This window comes from Nannobrachium achirus (assembly GCF_963921795.1).
Source record: "Nannobrachium achirus genome assembly, chromosome: 9".
Taxonomy (NCBI): domain Eukaryota; kingdom Metazoa; phylum Chordata; class Actinopteri; order Myctophiformes; family Myctophidae; genus Nannobrachium; species Nannobrachium achirus.
The window spans coordinates 39,040,568-39,050,807 of record NC_137818.1 but is presented as its reverse complement, the minus strand read 5'-3'; the positions used below and the strand labels follow the sequence as shown (position 1 = coordinate 39,050,807).

The 10,240-nt window shown below is 41.1% G+C and overlaps 1 protein-coding gene across 1 annotated transcript in view; it reads left to right on the top strand.

Annotated features, from left to right (window-relative positions):
• The window catches only part of pfkfb1 (6-phosphofructo-2-kinase/fructose-2,6-biphosphatase 1), a 10,785-nt gene extending 2,222 nt beyond the window's left edge, over nucleotides 1–8,563 (top strand). The window contains exons 2-14 of the mRNA XM_080733358.1: nucleotides 2,249–2,374; nucleotides 2,496–2,592; nucleotides 3,360–3,426; nucleotides 3,670–3,744; nucleotides 3,906–3,962; nucleotides 4,649–4,770; nucleotides 4,892–5,099; nucleotides 5,709–5,855; nucleotides 6,237–6,341; nucleotides 6,903–7,032; nucleotides 7,162–7,224; nucleotides 7,461–7,525; nucleotides 7,874–8,563. Of these exons, the coding sequence (XP_080589484.1) occupies nucleotides 2,249–2,374; nucleotides 2,496–2,592; nucleotides 3,360–3,426; nucleotides 3,670–3,744; nucleotides 3,906–3,962; nucleotides 4,649–4,770; nucleotides 4,892–5,099; nucleotides 5,709–5,855; nucleotides 6,237–6,341; nucleotides 6,903–7,032; nucleotides 7,162–7,224; nucleotides 7,461–7,525; nucleotides 7,874–7,933 (1,322 nt within the window). The 3' untranslated portion in view covers nucleotides 7,934–8,563. The remainder of the gene's footprint in view (nucleotides 1–2,248; nucleotides 2,375–2,495; nucleotides 2,593–3,359; nucleotides 3,427–3,669; nucleotides 3,745–3,905; nucleotides 3,963–4,648; nucleotides 4,771–4,891; nucleotides 5,100–5,708; nucleotides 5,856–6,236; nucleotides 6,342–6,902; nucleotides 7,033–7,161; nucleotides 7,225–7,460; nucleotides 7,526–7,873) is intronic.
• The last annotated feature ends 1,677 nt before the right edge of the window (nucleotides 8,564–10,240 follow it).

Here is a 10,240-nt window from a genome sequence, read left to right as displayed (position 1 = left end):
CTGTGGATTTATGAATGAGCTACAACAAGATCCTGTTCAGGGAGGCAGGAAGTCTGGACACTATTTGAGGGGAGACAGTCAAGTTGGCCATGGGATTAAGGCCGGCCCAGACAAGCCAGGGAGGGGATTGGCTCTTTGCTCTCTGACTGACATGTGGCCCTGTGAGCAGTCTGCTGATGCTGCAGACTACATTCATGTTCTTTTCCCTACATACTGTAGATGCACATCGGCCATCTGGTCACTTGTGAGGTACAGCTATACTGTAACTGGGCTGGGTTTGTCACCAGCCTCCTATATTTGATGCTTGCCAGCAATACAACATTATTAGCCCTTGCAAGTACTTTCTTTTACTTTTGAATGTGGTGATACAAATGAGTAAAGTTCGGAATGGCAATTGTCAAGGCAGGCTACTAAATAGAACAGATTATCTTTATATTTGTTTACCAATTATCTGTTAATTATCATACTACTAGACCTTACCCGTTCGAATATATGTGCTGCAAAATATGTGCAGAGTGTGGGTTTTGGGGAAAGTAACTGTAACTGCATGGTGCGTGCGTGAGAATATGTGGGAGCATCATAATGTAAGGAGCAGCCCATGGAGGAGTGTATATTTATGATGGATACAAATAATTTAACAGCAAAATTAGGTGAATAGAAGTATGAGGATGTATTTGCTCCACATAAGTTTTCTATACCCGTTGGAAGATGAGACACACATCACCCGTTGCATGCCCATGGAGAGAGAGAGAGAGAGAGAGAGAGAGAGAGAGAGAGAGAGAGAGAGAGAGAGAGAGAGAGAGAGAGAGAGAGAGAGAGACACTGCAACATTCCTAACTGTGAGAGAGGTGTGTGTGGGCCCGGGGCTACAGATCCCATGGCCTGGAGGAACGGACCGTAACCCTGACAACAGGCTGTAGAGCTGTAGAGTGAAGAAACGCTAAGAAATCGCTAGAATTTGGGAAAAATGAAATTCGGGCTCCGTCATCGTGTGTATAATGCTAATGACCAATGCCATGTTAAATTTGAGATCAGTCGCTGAAGCGAGTGAATAGATAATGCATTTTGTGACTGACTGACCTCTCTCTCTAATTATATGTTAGATGTTAGATGTGGGGGCAAGTATGAGTAACTTAAGCATCATTAACTAAGGAGCACTCCAATACATATTGTGTCTTCTCAGCAGGAAACCATTATTGTCATAGTGTACTATACGGTATATATCTTGTGATATGAATTATGAAATTAGTTTCACCCATCAGCCCTGTGTCCCGGTACATTGTTACGCTGCCCGATCTGTTTCAGTCACTATTCATCTCTTCAAACTGCTGGTTGAAAATGATAAATCATCTTGTGTCTATTTAATGGCAGCTGGGCTTGTTGAGTTTGTCATCTGAGATGCTGACAGAAGATACTGTATGGGAGTTATCATGTGATTTCTGACCTGGTTCACATAGGAGCTGCACAGTGCACACCTTACTCTATCTCTCCCTCTTTACGAGGATTAGCTTGGCAGCTCTGTGCATAAACAAGTCTCTCCTGGCACTGTGCACACAGCTTTTGGTTTGACACCAGGTGGTTAGGTGTAGGTGTTTAATTTATCATCATCCATCTGTGATGGAGCACTTAAGCCAAATGAATACTGCGCAAGACAATCCCTATGAGCGAGATTGTTTTTTGACCTAATGAAATTTGGAAAGTCGCACTGTGAGCCGCTCGGCAATTTCTTTATAGTGGCTCACATCACATCATTAATGTACTGATTACTAATGCCCAGAGCTATGAACCATGAGCCATAGCTTGTCTTATATACTGTATTGGGATTACCACTGTCTGCAAACAAGATAATACCTCTCACCCTCACACACACGCACACGCACACACGCATTATTTTCTTAAAGGGGAAGACCACCCATTTTCAATATTGAACTATGTCATTAATATACCTTAGAGGAGTTGTGTGGAAATAAAAAAAAAGGTTCCCCCTCTTCTGTGTTGCCTAGAACTGGAGGATTGATTTTGGGGTTTGTATTGTAAATTACAACTTGATGACATCACACATTGTACTTTACAATACAAACCCCCAAATCAATCCTCCAGTTCTAGGCAACACAGAAGGGGGGGAACTCCTCTAAGTTATATTAATGACATATTTCAATATTGAAAATGTGTGGTCTTCCCCTTTAAGCATACATTCAAAGGTGTTCGTATATATATTTATAACTTGATATTTTTGTTTTCTCTCTAGCCTCAAGGCCTCAATTCTGCAACTCACCCACAGTGCTTGTGATGGTAGGATTGCCAGCGAGGGGCAAGACCTACATCTCCAAAAAGCTCACCCGCTACCTCAACTGGATTGGAGTTCCTACTAAAGGTCTGTTTTTTTAAACTGCTTCCTCAGGTTCCTGTGATACTGTACAGTATTGTTACATAATAACAGTTTTACCACTTACCAATGTCTTAGTTATTCATCCTGTCTTCTCTCCATTCCACAGTGTTTAATGTGGGTCAGTACCGCAGGAAGGCTGTCCAGTCCTACCAGAATTATGAGTTCTTTAGAATTGACAATGAGGAAGCCATGACAATCCGCAAGTAAGAGACAAACACTTTAGAATTAGAATGGGGCTGCTGCAAGAAATAGAATGCAAAGTCCCCCAGTTAATTATTGACATTAAAAGGTCTTTATGAAGTGTTATGACAACAGAGCGCGCAAGTACTGCGATCGGCTGCGTATGTTGGTGGGTAGGTAGGTAGGTAGCTGTGTGTGTTTAAAACCGTAGCCCAATCAGGGACCAGCATTTCTGGCAACGTCATCATTAACAGCCAATGACGGACCCGCATTCCTGGTGATGCCAGTGGTGATGTCACTGGCATCGCCAATGTGAGCCTACCTCATGGCGCGCTCTACTGGCGCACAAGTAGGCCATACATGGCCTGCTTCTGCAAGAAGCGCAGGTTGGCACCTCGACAGAGTGCAGTTCTAGTTATAAAGTGTTATCAGCAGATTATAATGCCTTATAAGTTATGTTCATAATGCATGACAACAGAGATGAGGGGAAAACGTTTGTGCTCTTGTGAAACAGTCCAAATCAAAGTCGGGGGTGTATGCCAAATGCAAGAAGGGCAAAAGGACAGCTCGCACAACAATTGTTGTTGTGCGAGCTTTCCTTTGGATAATTCAGAGTAAACATGCATAGCAAGTGTTACCCAGAATTTTCACACAATAACTTCTTAATACTTCAAATTGATGTTGATGTTGGGAACTATAATGTATAATAGCTTCATAACTTTACTTCTTCAACCTCAGGAAAATATTATGTATGTGAATCTTTGTCTAAACGATAGAATTCTCTCCCCAGGGCCTGTGCATCTGCTGCCCTTAAAGATGTGTCTAGCTTCTTTATAAAAGAACATGGACAAGTAGCAGTGAGTAAGGGGACAAATGAACCCTCGAGCAACATTACTGTTTTCTATATATGTACGGTATTCATGTACTGTATAATGTATTTTGGTATAATGCACTGTATGTACTGGTTGGTATGTATAGTTAGTAAAACATTTGTGTACTGTATCTATATATAATACTAGTGATTGTAAAAAATATTTATCATTGGTTTATAGTCAGAGGAATGTATTTGTAATGAAAGTTTCTTCTCTTCTCTTATCAAGGTATTTGATGCAACCAACACAACAAGAGAGAGAAGAGCGGTCATCCTCAGCTTTGCCAAGGAGAGAGGCTACAAGGTACTAAGAATAATTGACTTATGTACAGAAAACACAAACACACAAACATATATGTGTGTGTTTCATTATAAAACAGAAGAATTGAATATAATCTTTTTTAAACTGTCTTTATAATGGTTTCACAAAAATAGTACAGTGAGTTGTTGAATGTTATCTTACAGGTGTTCTTTGTGGAGTCAATTTGTGATGACCCAGATATCATTGCAGAGAATATCCGGGTGAGCACCTCCTAGTTCATGTGAGAATATATATATTTTTTTATAACAGTGATGCATTTATGTGCATATTGTGCACATCGTTTCTAGGTGGGTAGGACTTTGGTGATGTTGATGTTGCCATGGTGAGTGTACGTTGGAAAAATCTTTTACAAGCAAACCCGATTTTACAGATATAGAATAAATACACATGAAACCACCAGTGAGGGTGATTTTGGATAAGCGAGTCATAATCTGAATTGAGACGCTCATTATTATTTTTTCCATGCTCTGATGCAGAACATTGAGAAAGTCCAATTAGCCCTATTCACGGCCCACCCACTCAGCATCCCCCTGGTGCTGAAGTCACGTTTTGAAGGGGAAACCCTACTAAAAGCCCATAGAGTTAACACAGAAATTGCAAATTTAATGCAATTTCCGAATAGTAAAGTATAGAATACGGCTAGAATGATCATGAACACAAGATAGTAAAAGGCACAAAGCATTATAATTTACTTTACCGTTCGAAATAATGATTTGTTGGCTTTAAGTCCAGCTATTTCTGTATTAATTTCCCCTTCTAAACTGACGTCAGCACCAGGAAGTTGCTGAGAAATTTGCTGAGTGGGCGGGCCGTGAATAGGGCTAATTGAGGTTGGCCTGATTTATACTTCACAGAGCAGCCTATAAACAAAGGATTTTTCTTCTAGCAAGTCAAGCTTGGGAGTCCAGACTATGTGGATCGTGACAAAGATGAGGCAAATCAAGACTTCCTTCAGCGCATTGAGTGCTACAAGACATGCTATGTTCCCATAGATGATGAGAAAGACAGGTACTTACTAGTCAATCACAATAATTTCATTTTGTGGGTTTTGAAAGTGGTTGGGTCAAAAAAAAAAAAAGACGAATACCCCACTCACCCCCTCGTCTTCCCCTATGAAATGTTGTAATAGGAAACACTCCTACATCAAGATCTTCAACGTGGGCAGCAGGTATCTGGTGAACCGGGTTCAGGACCACATCCAGAGCAGAATAGTTTACTACCTGATGAACATCCATGTCACGCCACGCTCCATCTACCTGAGCCGACACGGAGAGAGCGAACTCAACCTGTTGGGCCGCATCGGGGGAGACTCTGCCCTTTCTCCAAGGGGTCAGAAGGTAAGGCTTAAGCAAACAAGACAGTAATACTGTATTATATAATATTACTAATGGTAGAGCAGCCAAAATAAAGATGGGGTGCCATGATTTTTCCACCCAAAACATGATGATCAGGTATTATGATTATAGGAGGAAGATCTTTTCCAAAATGTTTTTATGTGGCCACACCCACCAGTTCATTAAGTATGCCTGGTTTTCAGGTGGGTGGTGACCAAGCTGAAGTTAGCCACACCCACAGTGTTGGGTGTATGGTAAAAGGGGAGGGGATGATTTTATGATGTCATTAAATCTATGTTTTTCGATCAGGCCTTCTGACTCAGTGGCTTTCAGCTTTCAGGAAGAAACTAAAAATGCACAGGGAAGGCAAATTTGCACATTATAACCCCACCCCAGAGTAATATTAACTCAATAGACACATACAAAACAGAAAAAGTAAAAAACTATGGCACCACCTCATTAAATTATTTAAATTAATAGTAAAAGAGTGGCTATATCACTGTTGCAAACACACCATGTCAGTGCTGCCTTGTTTTGTACTACAGAAACATTTGCATAAAATGTGCTACTGTATGTTTTGTGGATGAAATAACACCTCATACTCGCCTTCAGTATGCCACTGCCTTGGCCTCCTTCATCAAAAGCCAGAACATCAAGGACCTGAAGGTGTGGACCAGTCATATGAGGAGAACCATCCAGACTGCAGAGGCCCTGGGGGTCCAGTATGAACAGTGGAAGGCCCTCAACGAGATAGACGCTGTGAGCTCTGTGTGAAACATAATGGGATAATTAAGATGAAGACAATGTTTGTTTTGTCATGTTTGTATTGTAATGTTGTGGATGAAGATGATCCGAGTCCCAAATTATTTATGCAGACTTTACAACTATTGATATTTCATGACGTTATGGCTGAAAAGACATAAAGACCTTTTATATGACCCTTGACCTCGATCCAATTTAAGCAGGTAATCTAGGGACCACTGACCTTTCCATACATTTTCATGTCATTCCATGCAGCTGTTAAGGCTGCTGACAAACAAGTGAAACAGACACACAGACAAACTGGACGAGGTGCTGAAAGTGTTCTACACTCCACTGACGATGCAGTACATATTGATGTTTCCTTTCCTTTTCTCTAAGGGCGTGTGTGAGGAGCTAACCTATGAGGAAATTCAGGAGAATTTCCCGGAAGAGTTCGCAATGAGAGATCAGGACAAATATCGCTATCGCTACCCCAAGGGTGAGGTAGGACCTCTGACTCTCTGAGCAGAGCTTGTTTCTTACTTAAAGATGCGGTGCCGTGATTTCTTTCTCTACTACAACATGATCATCAGGTATTATGATTATACTTGGATGTTTTTTTTTTTAAATGTACAGAAAATGTTGAAATCATCTTTTTATGTGGCCACACCCACCGGTTCATTAAGTACACCTGGTTTTCAGGTGGGTGGTGACCCAGCTGAAGTTAGCCACACCCAGTGTTGCTGTATGGTAAAAAGGGCAGGGGATAATATTATGATGACATTAAAGGGGTGTCAATCGGGCCTTTTGACTGAGGATTTCAGCTTTCAGGAAGAAACCAAAAATACATATTTGCATTTTATAACCACACCTGGGGCAGAGTAATGTTAACTACATTGACAAATACAAAACAGAAATACCATAAGGCACCACCTCTTTAAAGTTTTAATCTTTAATATAAATCATGAAACTATTTATGGATGACTGAGTTTTTGTCATTGACAGTCTCTCTAACAAAATAGAGTAAGTTTAACTGAATTCCTTTTGTGTCTCTCCCTGTGCCAGTCCTATGAGGACCTCGTCCATCGTCTGGAGCCAGTCATCATGGAGTTAGAGCGGCAGGAAAACGTTCTGGTGGTTTGCCACCAAGCAATACTGCGCTGCTTGCTGGCCTACTTTTTAGATAAACCTGCAGGTACAGAACAACACCTATAGTTCAATCTGTAGACTAACATAGGAATGCACCTTGTGACAAAACATTAACAACTAATATGTCATATGTCTTTGACCTAATATGGTTTGTTTCAATCCAACCACTTTGCAGATGAGTTGCCATATCAAAGAATTCCCCTTCATACAGTGCTCAAATTGACACCAGTAGCTTATGGTAAGTATAGTTTATAGTATATATATACTATAGTATAGTAAAATCCTCAGTGTTCATTTAACTCAGAGAGTGTATTAATGTTACAGAATGGAACCATTTGGTAACATTTTTACACTCTCTGAGTTACAAATTGAGTAATCAACACTGAGGAATTTACTATGTATTGACTAAATCAATTGAGTTCTTCCTGGAAAGCTTTCACTGAGGGTCTTGTTTTGTATTCTCACGACTTGCAGGTTGTGAAGTTGAGTCATTTTACCTTAATATTGAAGCAGTCTGCACACATAGAGAAAGACCCTCGGTAAGTTCCCACAAGCATGTAAACTATCATAATAAATACTATGGTTTGCAAAGAAAAGAGCTTATGGCACATACATACTATATGAATATTGTGGACCTGTCTTTAGTTCAGAAGCCTAATGTGTACTCTAGATTATTGAGTTTAGGGGTATTCCTCTTTGGCTTAATGGTATGTTTCGCTTCCAATGCAGGTGTCCAAGGTTCAAATACATGTCATATATTTGTATACATTCAATGACATGATAGTAACTGTGAAAGGACAGTATGACAGTATGAGCACACATGTAGCACAAATTAGCCACCCTTGCTGTTTCTAAAAAAATGCTTTATTTTTATGTTACGCCTGTAGAATGTGGATATCAACAGGAACCCAGAGGATGCACTGCAGACCGTCCCTGACCACATATGACGACTATCTGAAGTTGGATGTTAAACTATTTTAAATCAACTCATTGAAACACTCCTCTTTAAATGTTATTGTTGGATTAGTGTTTAAAAACAGAATGGCAAGAGGGCGTTTAAGGATGGAGAAATGGGAGAAGACCAACCTTATTTCCTACAGAGGGAAACATGCCTGCAAATGACTTTAGTATGAAATCTTCCTCTGCTGTCATCTGATAATTTCCCATTTCATGACTTTAGGGCAGGGGTCTTCAACAGGGGGTCCGGGACCCCTAGGGGGTCCTCAGAGTTACTACATGTGGTCCTCCAAATCTTCCAATCCTTTTTATATTAACAACTTGAACCCTAGTGTCCATATTCTGAGAATTGTAGCCAAAAATAGCAGATCTACAAGCTCACAACGCCTCGCAGTTGTGAGCTTGTAGATCGTCTGTTTTCGACAAAGAGGTTTGGTGTAGAGGGGGAAAAGAGCACACTAAGTACAGAGTAAAGGTTCAAGCGTATTACTGTAGGTAATGATGGCTCAAGTGGTTAAATATCTGAAAACACAAAATACACAGCTGATGATTGTGCTGTCAAACTATGAAACTATATGGAATCTCTGAAAGGTTGTGGGGGTCCCTGCTTCATCTCTCTCTCTCTCTCTCTCAACTAAGGGGTCCTTGGCCTGAAAACAAGACCCCTGCTTTAGGGGGTCATATTGTTTGACAATGATTTTGTTAAGAAAAGTATATAAAGTATTGTTAATATATCAATTAAGACCATGATAGACCAAGTAAAATGGGCATTTATGACACAGTCCATATTATGACACAGTCCATATACAGATAGCAGACATAGCAATTGTGTCATATGGAAGAATCAGCACCATGGACAGAACCACCATGGAAAAACAATCGACTCTTGAAAAGAAGACTTCTTAATGGAGAGAAAACATGCATGATATGACTTATAGGTTGTAATACTGTTGAGAACTGTAGTGTTGACTGAATAATAAAAATACTGAATGAATAAAGATGTAAAACACTGTCTGTCTGTCTGTCTGTCTGTCTGTCTGTCTGTCTGTCTGTCTGTCTGTCTGTCTGTCTGTCTGTCTGTCTGTCTGTCTGTCTGTCTGTCTGTCTGTCTGTCTGTCTGTGTGTGTGTGTGTGTGTGTGTGTGTGTGTGTGTGTGTGTGTGTGTGTGTTGGCACTGAACCAGTGGTTAAAATGGCTGTGTATGTGTGCCCCTGCCAATGCTATTTCCCCTAACCCCGTTCAGGGGTATGCAGATGATGTCCAGATAGCCTCTAATCAAGGAGCAGTAATAAAGAACATGCTCTCCAAAACTGACACATTTCTAGAGTGGTCAGGGTTAGAGGTGAAAGACTCAAAATGTGCAGTACTCTATGAAAGGCGGAGCGGGGGAAACCGCTGGTATCATTCTAGAACAGATACAAAAACTGACTTCACCATTTGCAATAAACCCATTAAAGTCTATTCACGTCACGAGACTTACACATATCTGGGTCATAAGTTCAATGTGGCAGGAGAGTGGAAAGTTCAGGTGGATGAATTAATGTCTGAGTACTCCAGCAGGCTAGATTTAATCCATACATCACCCCTGCCACTCATCATGAAACTGGAGGCAGTCAGAGTAATCGCATTGGCCAAGGTGCAACATCTTTTCTCCAATGTACATGTTCCACGAAAATCACTATGTGATCTGAATGATAAAACTGTACACTTAGTGAGACAATGGACTGGTCTTAACACACACACAACACGTGACATTATATTTCACAGCAAACGTGAGGGCGGTCTCGGTGTTCCCAATTTTGAATGGTCATATATTGCTGCAAGGCTCTCCCATTTGTTAAATATGTTGAACAATGATGACCAGTATGTGAGAGAGCTTGCACGTTCTTCTCTGTTTTTGGACCTAAAACGACGCAAGGTCCCACTGGCATGTGGCTCAGATCCTAACTTCCTAGGCTTCAAGAGGAAGCTCAGTGGAAAGCTGGACAGTCGCTGCCCCGGTTTCGGTGCATGGTCAGATTGGCCAGACTTAAATGATCTGTGTTGCTGGGCGGATGTTACCTTGGAGTGGGTAGGGCCTAACTCTGAGGTGATGGCTGTCTCAGAGGACTTTATATCTGACCCCAGTATCTCTGTCAGAGCCACTATGACTGTGTGTGGAACAGAACACCAACTTCCACTAACTAATGCCAGAGGCCGCCTCCTATGGGCACAACAGCAAAGGCAACGGCAGCATTGGACTGAACTGAGACTGCAGGGCAAGACTGCATGTCTTCCTGCTGCTGACCATTCTGTAT